At 41.0% G+C, this 13,201-nt stretch overlaps 1 protein-coding gene across 1 annotated transcript in view; it reads left to right on the top strand.

Moving 5' to 3' along the window:
* The first annotated feature begins 228 nt into the window (after positions 1–228).
* Positions 229–13,201, top strand: part of ADSS2 (adenylosuccinate synthase 2) — a 38,529-nt gene continuing 25,556 nt past the window's right edge. The window contains exon 1 of the mRNA XM_054195153.1: positions 229–575. Coding sequence (XP_054051128.1) covers positions 408–575 — 168 coding nt within the window. The 5' untranslated portion in view covers positions 229–407. The remainder of the gene's footprint in view (positions 576–13,201) is intronic.

The following is a 13,201-nucleotide window of genomic DNA, read 5'->3' on the forward strand; positions in this document are numbered from 1 at the left end:
GGTCCTGCCACAGGTGCGGCCCCCGGGGACTACGAGCCCCAGCATGCACCGCGCCCGGCTCCGCGCGGCGCCCGGCGCGGGGGAGGCCACGCAGCCCGCTGGGTAATGTAGTCCGGGCTGGAAGGCGCGGGAGAAGCGGCGCAAGGGCGAGGAAGAAGGAAAAAAAAAAAAAAAAAAAAGCCTCCGGGAGCAGCGGCGGCTCTCGTTTTCGGCGGGAGAGCGGAGCGGGGCTCCGCCTGAGGGCAGAGGGGGTGTGCCTAGCGGGGGAGGCCGCGCTGGTGGGGCCGGTAGGCGGCGGCACCTGGAGGCGGCGGCACCACCACCCGCCCGCCCGGGAGGAGGCGGGGCGGAGCCGCCGCGCGCTGCCGCATGTGCCTGGAGCGGAGCCGGAGCGGGCAACGCGAGCCATGGCGGAGCATGGCGCCCCGGCGCCCGCCATCCCCAACGGCGAGTGCGCCGCCCGCCGCCCCGGCAACAAGGTGACCGTCGTGCTGGGGGCCCAGTGGGGCGACGAGGGCAAAGGCAAGGTGGTGGACCTGCTGGCGCAGGACGCCGACATCGTCTGCAGGTGCCAGGTGAGGAGGCGGAAGAGGGAGGAGGGGGTGGCAGCCGGGGCGCGGGGGAGGCCGCGGGTGTCACCTTGAAGCGGGCGGCCCCGGACACCGGCCCCAGCGCCCGCCCGGCTCCGCGCCGTCGCTCCCTCTCGCCCCCCGTTCTCGCCGGGGCGCCCGCCTCAGCGCGGGGCCGGGCGGCCGGTGCCCGGTGAGGCGGCGGCGGGTGCTCCCGCCGCGCAGGGTGGGCTGCGGAGCAGCGAAACCTTTCCCGGCAGGGCAGCACCCCTGGCCAGAGCCCCGCCGCCGGCTCCGCAGCCCTCCCGCTCCTCCTTTGTCCCCGTCCGGACGCCGGGAGGAGGAGGAGGAGGAGGCAGGCGCCCTCCTCGCCTCCAGCAGGAGGAATGCGCCCGGGGTCGCGTTTCTCCAGCTCGGGCCCGCCGCCGCCGCACCACTCTTTGTCTGGGGGGCGCCGGGAAGGGGCCGCGCTCGGCGGTTCCCGCAGCATCGCTGCGGGGACGGGAGCCCTCTCCGGTGGTGGCGGCGGCGTGGCCTAAGCCGCAGCGGCGGTGAGCGCGCTGTGTTGCGCTGCGCTGCCCGCCCCCCCCCCCCCCCCCCCCCCCCCCCCGCCCCCGGAGGGGCAGTGGTGGCCCCCGGCACGGAACCGGCGGTTCGTTACAGGATGCACGTGAGGGTGTGCGTGTCGTCCCCAACCGCTCGGCCCTCTTGGGGTTAAAACTAGCTTTTTAAGGAGTCGCCTGCCCCATGCTTTCAAGATCATTGTTGTGTCAATGGAATCCCATGTTTCTCCGTTATTTTTTTTTTTTTTTAAATTTTTTCTTTTCTCTGTGGAGGCCTTATTCCTGCAAAAGAGCAAAAAAAGTGAGTCTAGCCCACAAGCACTGAACTCTTAAATGCCTGCGTTAAAACACAACGGATCTGAGGAGATGTTTTTCTTAACGTTTCTAGTGTAGTGATTCTACAGGGCACAACTAAAGCTATGTGCGGTTTTTTCTTGAAGTTAAGAGATGCAGCAGTGTAAAATGCCTACAACAAGCGCAGACTTCATGTAAGTGTCGTTATCCATATGCTTTTGTTGAATGCACAAATTAAATTTGCTCTCAAATATATTTTGAAAGAGTGTATCATTTCCCGAAGAGTGCAGATACTGAGGCGTTGTATTTTCTAACGAGATCTGCATGTAAAACTGGTGGTTTCAAAACCAAGTCAGTTTCAAAGCTGACAAATCAAAAACTTGAACTTCAGATGCTTTAATTTTGAAGTAAAAAATATTTTATTAAATAGCTGTTTTTGCAAATTAATTACTTTTTCCCATGTATCTTGTTTTTTTTAAAAAAAAAAAATCATAAAATCTGGTGTGGTGCTGTGGCATGATTGTCTGGTTTTGTGGGTTATAGAACACAGTGACTCAGTTCATCCTTTACAACTTTGTTCTTGAAACTTGAAGGACATCTAGGTGAGCGTGTATGTGCAATACTCAGAAGTGTCGGGGGAGAGAGAGGGGCAGACAGTGAATTTTTGTGTGCATGTGTTTTAATGTATTTGTTACTACTTTTGAATCAGCTGGTAAAGGATCGAGAAAAGGGAAGAAATATGCTGGTACCTCAGGCTTGAATGTCATGGCCTGTTCTGCCATTTCTAACAGCTTGTTGCTCCTGCTGAAGGAAGGAGTTTTTCTTTTTTCTTCCCTTTCCTGTTGATGGCTGTGCTGTCTGGGTCTCCTCCCATACGCTGACTCTGGGACTTGAACACTTCTGTAAGTTGATTTAACTGACCAAAATGGCAGGAAACTATTTTTTGTTGGATTAACTTTCTACCTTTTTAGTAAATAAAACTTAATTTAATTGTCTCAGAGGACCTTAATGAAAAGAGGACCCCAGGACAGGGTAGACACAAAGAACAGTTTCTCAGAATGAGAGGGGAAAATAGGAATATTCTCTTTCAGTGGTACTGAGCTACTAAATAATCTTGCTGTGTGTGGTTCTTGTGCTTTTCATAGGGGTGCAAGTCCAGAAAGAAAGACTGTAACACACTTAGTTTGCCCTTTGTTAATATCAACTTTCTGTAATCGGAGCTTTTGATTCTTATTTCGCCATTATAGTCTTATTCTAGGATGATTCTTTCTATTCATCATGCCACAGAGTTGCTAGAAGGCCTGTGGATGAGGTCAAATATTTCTAGCATGCTCTTGTGAAAAATTTATTAGTACAACTGTTTGCTTGGAGAACTTGGGAAGTTGTTGTAGCAGGTCTAAGATGTCTTGGAAGCTTGCATTATATTTTCAGTGGAACTGGGAGCTCTAGTGTGGCTTTCATGTCACTGTCCCTGGTTCTGTGCAGATGCAGAGCATAAAAATGGTCCTGTCCCACAACCAAGAACTATCACTTACAATGCCTGTAAAGGCTTTGCAAGAAGTTGTACTCTGAAATCTGTGGCCATACCTTCTTGTCTCCTACATAGCCAGTGTGCTAATGACTTCAGTCACTTTTTTAACGAGCCGGTTATGGCATCTGGAATGAAGTCCTTGCTTAGGTACAATCAGCCAAATAAGCGTGTCAGTAAATAAGCTGTATTATGGTTCTGTTTCTTCTAAATACAACCCTCCAAAGTACTTTATCTTAGGTTTAGAGGTTGTTGAAAGGACTCTCGTGCTCAGTGCAAGAGTATGGGATTTTCTCTTCAGAAGATAGATTCACATTTATCAAAAGTAGCATTATGGTTTCAGAAACAACTATTTGAAGAGACTAAACTAAAATTAAAATATATCTAGGGGGCTGCATATATGTCGCTGCTAATGCAGCTGCACGGGCAACTCTCAGAGTTTCATGAGGGCACTGTTAGTACAGAGGGTTCAGATGCAATTAATACAGACGTGTCTACATGACAGGCAAACCGTGTACTTGTTTTTCCGCTGTTAAATTTGAATTGGCCTTAATTTACCTCTAGGAGGTATCTGGTAGAATGATACTTTCGATTAAACAAATGTATTGGTGAGACTTTTGCACTTAAACCTATATCTGCTCTCTGGTGGCTTACAGAGGAAAGTCTGCTTACCTGCTATCACATAAATCATAGTCCAGACAGTAAAGCAGAGAAATAATTGGTTTGAAATTCAGGAATAGTTGCGAGAAAAACTGTGCTTTTGTGGTTTTTGATTGACATGGTTTCCTTTTGGTAAGCAGCTATCCTTGCTGCCATTTTAAAGTATACGTACGTTTTTTTGTCAATTCCATGGGTAATGGAAAGTAAACGGAAAACATTTCTTGTTCTGATTAAGGGATTTCCTACCACTGCAGAATGCAACCAAATTAGGGAATTTAATTACCAGAGTTTCATTTGTTACTGGATACGTGAATGGCAAGTTAGTGCAAGCAAATTATTTTAGATAATAACTTTATCAAAACAAATACAGTACCAAAATATACTATGTATCTCTTACATTAACACCACCTCCTGCACCCAATCTACCAGTGTATGCATACAGCAAAAAAATGTAATGTCCGCACTGCGTGATTCTGTTCTTACTTATTTCATCAGCAGTTTTTTGGTCACTTCCTGTTCTTACTATTGGAGGTAGCTGATTTATTCAGACTATATAATTCACACAGGAGATTTCTAAGTCTTCAAACTATTTTCAAGCCATGCTCCCTATGCCAAAGAATCCTGTTTCCCTGCTTCCTCGGTTCTATTGTACATCTTGTTACTACTTTAAAACAGAATTGCAGCTTCTTACCACATCTTCTCAGCTGATTTCAGGATGGTCGGTCCGTAACTTACCATTTCTGCTCTGCTGTCGGGTCACACCGTTCCTAGTCCTCAGCTGCTAATGCATGGTAATTGCAATGTGTGGATTCTTTGGACTCCCTTTTCCTCTTCCTCCCCCCAAACAACAGTGGGTATAGTGACGCCATCACTGATCACTTGATCGGTAGCAATTACAGTACAATAATTAGAGAAGTTTTTAGAGTGCAGATTCTTGGGGTTAAGCAGTTACGATTGATCAGCTGATAACTGCTAACTGAAGTCCTCAGACCAATGCTATGTAGTACCTCCATATCACTAGTCTGTATATAGCCACTTTTTTTTTTTAAATGTGATTTTTCTTATCTTCCTTTCACCAAGTCCACTTTTTTTTCTAAATATTCTCATTTTGAAAGGTGTTTTAGTCTAGAGCCTTTGCAGGTCATGCAGAATTAAGAATAACGGAATCAGTAGCTACAGCTATTGGTGCTGTTTTAGCTGCTCAGGCATTCGGTATGTGATGTCTAGCTAGAGCTCTTTTTTCTGGTTTTTTTTTTTTTGTTGTTGTTTTGTTTTGTTTTTTAAGTGCTAGGTGCACTTTTGGACCTTGTAGTGGTTGGCAACATGCCAATAATGTGCTCTGGTGAGGAAAGAGAGGTCGGTAAAATGAGTTCTTTAGCCTGCCCCATCAGTGAGTCATATGCTTTACAGACCTGTTTTAGAGCATCACTGACAGGTGATCTGTTGTTGCTGTAAACAATCACACAATGTCTAAATTATTTCAGACAGAACAGTTAAAATCTGATTTTCCAGTTCATAAGCTTTGTACCATTAACAAAGGAGATCTTAATACCACTAAAGAGCAAATTACACCTTGATCTACTGGTTTATTATTGTTCTTTCAATCTTACTGTTACTACAAAAGTTTACTGCATTTGGTTGGTTAAGATGCAGTAGTCTGTAGCAGCTGATTACGATTTCAAATATATTTTTTATTTCTACTGTACTACCTCACACATTTGGAAGATGTTCTCTGTAAGTATTCCCAAAGTCACTTCTTATTTTTCATATCCTTTGTAGCAGCTTATTAAGATTTCAGATATATTTTTTATTTCTACTGTACTACCTCACACGTTTAGAAGATGTTCTCTGTAAGTATTCCCAAAGTCACTTTTTGTATTTCATATCCTTTCTTAAATATTCTTGTGAAATGTAGCAAACATTGGTGGAGTTTTGTGCACTGGAGCAACGTAGTGCTGGACCAACCTATGCTTTCAACGTTTTTCTTGTTCCTTATCTGCCTGCCTCTCTTGATCTCTTTTCTCTCTTAGGGATAGGTTGGTCTTTATTCTGGACTTGGATAATGAATCCTGTTCACTACCAAACTTATATAGGCATTGCAACGGTACAGGGTTTTGCAGATCAGTTGAAACTAAGCCTAAACCAGCTCTAAAGAGTCTTTCTGAATATTGTCTTTCAATAGCAGTTCCTCAGAGCAGGTTCTATCAGTATAGAGAAATGTATGGAGTTTTTTGAGATTAATAGACTTAAGTAAAGTTAATTATTTCTTTTATTTGTTAATGTGTAAAACATAATGTGCTTATTCTCTCATATTCTGCCTCAAACCACACACTTGATCTTGTTCTGATGCAACAATTCTTGTCCTACACATTCAAAAACTTCTGAAGTCTAGCCAAAGTTTTAGAAACTTTTACATGTGTAACATGATGGCTCCTTGAACTAGGTTTAGATCTTACAGACATGAATGGATTGTTAAGGAAGAGAATTGCTAGCTGCTGGGTGTTGTTTACTCCTAGATTTCAGTATAGGTTATACAGTAGAGTTTGTTAGCAGTTTGTTAGCTGATAATTCATTGGGGGTGGTGGGGGGGAGAAAGCAAGAAATTATTCACAAAATTTGGGATCTGGGAGAATGAATTGGGTATCAAAACCTTGATTTTTTTAAATTATTATTTTTAAAGGGGGATGGTTTGCAATCTGAAGTTCAAAATAGATTTTTGGCAATATGTATTGAAATGAGGAGCAAATAGCCTTGCAATTGCAAAGCTGTGTCGAGTTAGATTGCGTCATAGGGGTTCAGATATGTCTCTTCACTAGGCCGGTCAACTTTTTAAAGTGTGTTCAGCATTCTGAGACTGTGGCATTCTGATTGTGGCAAGAAGCAGCCTTTCTTAAGTTTCTTGTAAGTAATAATAGTATCCAGCTTTCTTGATGCATTTTTGACTTTTCATCTAAGAGTTAAATGAAAATGTTTACAACCATATGATGCCAAAGCAACATTGACTTGCTTCTTGCCCAACTTGGCAGTCACTTGTATAGCTAGCTCAGAAACAACAGTGGTTGCCCTGAGCTAAAAAAGAATGCTGGAATGTGGTAGCAATAAAAGTAAACTGTAGAAAAAATTATGCACACACACATCTGATGGGGAGAGTTGAAGGGAGTGTATGGCTTCTTCCTTAACGTAGCGTAAGATAACATCTCTTTAAACTAGACAACTAATTTCTATTCTAGAGGAGATAACTTGAAAGACTTCTTTGCTCTACCCTGAGGCATCATATTTTTGAGATAGACAACTTGGCATGATCATGTCATAAGAAAAAGCAGTGATTGTCATCATAGACTTTTTGAGTAGATAGTTCTCTTAAATGCATATGTCAGTATTTCATAGTTACTTTAAATACTTTTGTATTTAGTATCTGTATAGAGAGCCATTCACAGTATGCTTTTGATAGTAATTTCAGTCTGCTTTTCTAATTAAATCTTTTTTTCCCTATACACATCCACTGTTAGGTAAAGTTCCAGTAACATAGACCAGTCTTAGCAGTTATGAGTACTGCTGTAGGCAAGGCATCAGGGTTTGAACTGCTGTCTTGATATGTTCAAAACGGGTTTAACTGTTCTACGAACATCTAGGCTGTCCTTGACTAATGAAGATATGCTCTGAAACTAAAATGCCTATTTTCAACTTACGTAGATTTAAAATGGAGAAGGATATGTTGTTGTTCCTCCGTCTTAGTTTCAAATGTGTTACATTTTTTATGTGTTCCTGCAGTGATTTCTTGTTTGCGTGCTCTACTTAACGCAGGTCCACATGCTGCATACTTAAGCATACACTTCCTTGGCTAACACACATGGCACACATTTATTCTTGCTCTTTGTGCTGTACACAAAGGCTTTAAAAAAGCAGAGAATGTCTTACTTGGGTTTGTGGGGGTACCCTGCTTTCCTTTTTGTTTCTGCTTGCTCCAAGTTGATATATTAACGTTCTCTATTAGACTGTGTGCACTTCTTTTAGGGAAAAAAAAAAAAAGTAAGGAAAAACCCCGAAGTTTGAAGCTAGAATGAACTTAAGATCAAGAGCAAGGGCCTTTCAGTGAAGGATATAAGTATGTACATTTTTCCTGGAAGAGTCCCCTGTGCCAGGAAAATAGAAGAACTGCAGATCCTTTTCCCTTAAACTGGAAGAAGTGGTCAAGTCCTCTGCATACTTTTCAGGTAAATCAGAGAGGTTGGCTGCAAACCCAGGAGCACGGAACTTTTCTGATCAAACTCAGCAGAGGAGAAAGTTCTGATTCAAGTTCTCTGTACACATTTGGGTATGGCTTTGTATTATTTTCAGAGTCTTTTTGGAAGTGAGGTTCCATGTTTCCTCAATTGTTGGCTTCACTTAGGTTCACTCTTAAGTTAGCAGGCATTGTATATAAAGCATACCGGAGCTTGTAACTCCCAGTTTGATGTTTGGGGTTTCTGTAATTTTTATTTTCTTTAAATTTAAAATTTTTATATCCTTGGTAAACATAAATATTGTTGGAGTATATTTATGGAAAGCCAAATAAGTTATTCTTGAATAAATGAATAAATTCTTGAATAAACTTAAGAAGCATTCTGGATGTACCTTCATATGTAGCAAAACCAAAACCCCAGGCGGCGGTTAGTTCAACTTCAGTGTTCTGTTAGCTGAGTTTTGGTAGTGGCTGATTAAGCACTGTAAACCTGAAGTCTTACTTGATAAACTTTCTTGCACTGTTTTAATTCAGCAAGAAAATATTTTTGTCTATAAAGAGCATGTGCCTTTAGTCCTGACAATAAAGGTCATGATGCAAAAAGGCTAGTGAAATAGTCATCGATTAGACTTTCTGGAGACGGGCTGAAGTCATTGCTAGTTTGTCAAATTAACTTCATTAAATTATCAAGACCCCGCCGTAACTCCCAGAAAGATTGGCTCTTATTTGTCCAGTGAATCAGCTCGATACATGAATGTTGTCTGGGGGCTTTTGACTAGTACAGCAATGCAATTCCAGGAGAAAAATGGTTGTTAAATATTATTATGCTCCTTCTCCATGCTTTGTATGTGATTTGTAACTGTTTTGCGTGGACAAAATGTAGGAAGCTAAAAGAGCAGTTGTGCTATGGGAAGGCTCAAAGTGAGAAAACTTGTCTTTCTTCAAGGTTGTTCATACATTCTTTCGATTTTACTGGTTTGGCTACAGAATACACCTTTCTAAGAGTTACACTTCTAAAAATTGTTTTCAGTCTTCAGAGCTATAAGGAAAAATAATCACACACTGTAGTCAGGTACTTGCATTAGTATAGTTGCTAGTTCTCTTCAGTTCTTTACCCAAGATACTGTAGCTAGCAGTTAAGCTATAGAATGCAAGAGAAAATAAGCCATTTTGCATAGATAGGGGAAGTGCTGAAATGATTTACCTTAAAATTACCGTAGATGTCCTATTAGAAATACTGTTCAGTCAGTGTGTTTGAAATGTAGTCCTCTGTAGAGGACTAAATGTAGACTAATCGATTAGTCTTCGATACATTTTTCCAGTGAGACTATCTGGACCATTGGTACAGTATGGTGGTAACTGGTGCGTTTGTGTTGTGTGCGTGGGTGTATTGTTTGTGGTAAGTATTGCCTTCCAGTGCTTTGCTAGTGTGTTATGGCTAGCAGGAGTCACTTGTTTGATTTATAGAAACATCAAGTGTGTTTCCAGTATGGTGTCAACTAGCAGATAATGACTTTTTTTCTTTCCAAGCTAGTATTTTCAGGCACTCAAAACTATTGCAAAAAGGGTGTTTCCTAAGAATGTTTATCAAATGGCCCCCAGATGTGCAATACTTGCAGCAGCCTTTGCTATCTTATTCCCCCTCTGTGCATGTGTAACTGATTCTGTTCACGTTTGCCGGGGTAGGTATGTTTTAGAATAACATCTTGTTTTGTGTGTAGTACTGACTAACTTATCTAAATTGAATATATGGATGCAGATTCTTGGGTGTGGTTCTTAACACTGAGAAGGATTTTTGGGCTGCTTGATCTTCTTGAGCAAGCTGAAGAAAAAGCTCTTATTTTTTTTTTTGTTTGCTTTAAAAAAAGTAGTAATATCTCTGAGCAGCGTACCACTGTAAAAGGAATATTTCAAAAGTGGTATTTCCTAGGGAATGTTTTTTGGAATGAGGCTTCTAGAAAGCAGGTAAATAAGGGGTTTTGTTACCAGGATGGCTGTTGTACTAACAGTACTTGTGTGATAATTTGTCTATTACTGTGCACCTTTCTGTCAGAGTCCTGTATACTTAGCTGTTCTACATGTTGAATAGCTTGGATATTTCAGGATTACCAGCTAGTGGTGAGGGATCATGTACTTTTTCAAGGAAGTGATTTAAAGATACCACACCAGTGAAATTGGAATAATGCCTTTTTAAAAAGCTTATGCATTTAGTTATCTTAAAACAACAGGCTTTGCTTAAAATATTACAGATTTTGCCTGACCTTACTTTCACTCTAGCACTTAATGACTTAAAATACTCTAAAATAATAGTATAATTTAATAGTGTCAGGATCATGAAAGGAGAAAAAAGGCTACTGGGTCTTAATAGGATTTTAAGTTGTTCATCCATCAGAGCATCGAACTAAAAAGTCCCTAAACAAAATCCATATACTGAAATGCATAGGTTCACACTTGTTGTTCATGATGACTTTCACACTGCATCTCCAAATAAATGGAAATATTTTTTTTTTCATTCCAATCCAGCTGGCACCCTTTTGAGCTGGATATGTGCAGAAGTTTTAAAAAAACCCAACAAAACAATAACCAAACATACCCCTCAAAAACAAACCAACAACTCTTTATTTAAAGGGTACTAGGAAACTTTCACAGTTGAGGTGGTTTGTTTTTTTGTTTCAGTTTGGTTTGTTTCTTTTTGTATCAAGGCTACGATTAAGATGCCCAACTTCGTAATTCCATGAATTGTTTGAACTGATATTGTTGGGGAAAAAAGTAGGTGTTTGGTTCTCCCTGCACTTTGAGCAAGCTCGTGTTTTCCCCCGTTATCAGCACAAATGTTGAATGTCACCTGGTGGTAATCACTCCTTTAGCGTTGCTGGCAGCAGCGTAGGCAGCAATGGGTAATCTGAAAACTGGAGTCTGGGTCCAGCCATGAAACCAACCACCCTAACTTTGGTGTCTTGTTTCAAAGTCTTGAGCAACAACAGTTGACTTCAAGGGAGAGTCAAAAGTTAAGGAAGGACAACATCGTATTTGTATTACTCTGTATTGCAAAGTGTGTGCTCCTTACAGTTGAAAAGTAGGGGAAATTCAATTGGAGACACAATTTAACAGAATAATTTGGTAAAGCTGTGGGATGCTTAAGGGGCTGATCCCTTGGTCACCAAAGAATCCTTAGGGAGAGGAGAGAGAACTGTTCCAAATGAAAGATACGAGGAGAACAAACAGTGCAAGGAAAGGAGAAAGGACAAACAGGCGGAATGCTTTTAACCTTTTTTAATTTACCTCAAAATACACTGCTAAGAAGATTGCTGGCTTCTGAAAATCCAATTTTGGAAACCTCAGAGTATGCTAAAACTGCAATGCTGTGCCTTGACAGAGATGCACAGATAAATGGTGCTATATCTAAGCAAAGTATGCTTGGGACTTCAGGAGTGGTAAGCCTGTGTTAGCCTCTTGATAGGAGTAGTGTGTGGTGTTACTGGTTCTTATTCCTTTTTGTTTTGTGTTGCTAGATGGAGAATCTGTTTTATGTTCTGTTCTTTAGCACGCTATGAGCCTATTTTTCCTATATACTCAGTTTTCTGTGATGAAATGAGCCTAAGTCCAGAGGCTGTTTTCTAATGTAAAGAAAACCTAAAGAGACATGGTTAGGCCTTTTGTTGTGTGGTGGTGGTGTGGGGTTTTGTTTGTTTGTTTGTTTGTTGTTTTTTGTTTTTTTTTTTTAAATAGCACTCTCTCTTCTAAGTGAGCTAGTGAGCTTTATTAGAACTTAAGGGAAAAGGTTGTTTATATTCTTACCTAAATAGCCTAGTAATAACCTAATCTAGAGAGATATTTCAGTGTTAAATAAGCAAAGTTAAGCATTATGCATGTTCAGTTTATGAAGTGCTTAGTCTCTGGTGTAATATTAACAAGAACTGATTTTTTTTTTTCTCATAATTTCCAACAGTACACTTCCAGTTCACAGTATTTGAATGCACAGTCTTTTGGGCAATAAACATCTGTTTTTCTGTTGTGTTTGTTGTCTGACTTTGTGTCCTTGGTATGTTTCAGGGGCAATGCTGTACTTAGAAAATTTTCAATTAACTAGCAGATACCTTTTGGCATGACTTCCAGAATGAAGTGACTTAAAATAAAAAATGCTGGGGTATTCTACGTTGTGTCTATTGAAATGAGAAGCTCACAGTGTATAAGGATTCTGCTCTATAGATCCAAACCTGAAGGATGTGTGCAGGGTTATACTTATGTATGCAAAAAAACCAATTTATCTTCTCTGTGGTAATTGTATGTTTAAGAAAATAAATATACACAGTTGTTGGTAGCATAAAAATCAGAATTAATTTTCAGTGATTAATGTTTAGAGTTTTATGAATTTTTAATTATTTTTAGAATTATGATATGTTCATTAATAGCTGTTTAAACTGACAGAGACATGAGGCTTGGGGAGGAGAGAGGAAGAAGGTTCTTAATTTTAAGAGAGACAGTCTTATTTGGGTTCAAAGTTTTGCTTCTGTTCTGGTAGATTATCTGAGGGTTTACAATACTGTATCTGATATTGTAACATCCTGTGAGATGCAGGAGAGAAAAAAAGAAAAAAAATCACAAAGTGTTTTTGGGAAGCATTTAAAGAAACAAGTGGGGGTTTTTGTGTGTGTGATTGGTTTGTTTTGGCTTTTTTTTTTTTCCTCTTTCTTAATAATATGTTAGATGAGTGGGGTTAGACCACTCTCGCAACAGAGCACAGAAACCATGGAAGCAGAGGGAGAGAACACAAAAATTTATAAAGAAGGTTCAGTGGGTTTGTGTTCAGGGCATACTTGGACTTTGAAAGATCTCTTGTGGTCCCACCTATACTGCCTATTCTGAACTGGGTTTTTTGGTCTTCTGCAAGTTCAACTTACCTAAAAATCGCTAAAAAGGTCTTTCTTTTTTTTCTTAAAAGGGTTTTCTTGCTTGTCTTTTGCATTAGGTGTTTGTGTCTTCGCTGTCTTTCAGAAAACCTCTTTTGCGTAATTTTGGAACGAAATATTGCATTGCAATACCAAGCAAGTAAAGTCTTGAGTCTGTTAGGTGTTCCTGACTATGTCATGCTATTTCTTTTTACTGATTACCTTTCTTCTTTATTTTTCTATTTATTTTTTTTAATCCACACAGTATTATTTCTCTTACTCTGTCAAAGCCAGCTCTGCCTTGGCTGCCTGACCTCCTTCACAGCCTGCATTCCGACTTCTGGAGGGGCTTTCTCTGCTTCCATTCTGCAGAATTGGAAGAAAGCATCCCAGTGAAGAATTGTGTTGTTCAGTGTGCTACTGCTGCTGCCCTGTACCTCTCATGTATAAAGAGTCATCTTCCCCCCCAGTCCCCC

This window comes from Rissa tridactyla, chromosome 3, assembly GCF_028500815.1.
Source record: "Rissa tridactyla isolate bRisTri1 chromosome 3, bRisTri1.patW.cur.20221130, whole genome shotgun sequence".
Classification (NCBI taxonomy): Eukaryota; Metazoa; Chordata; class Aves; order Charadriiformes; family Laridae; genus Rissa; species Rissa tridactyla.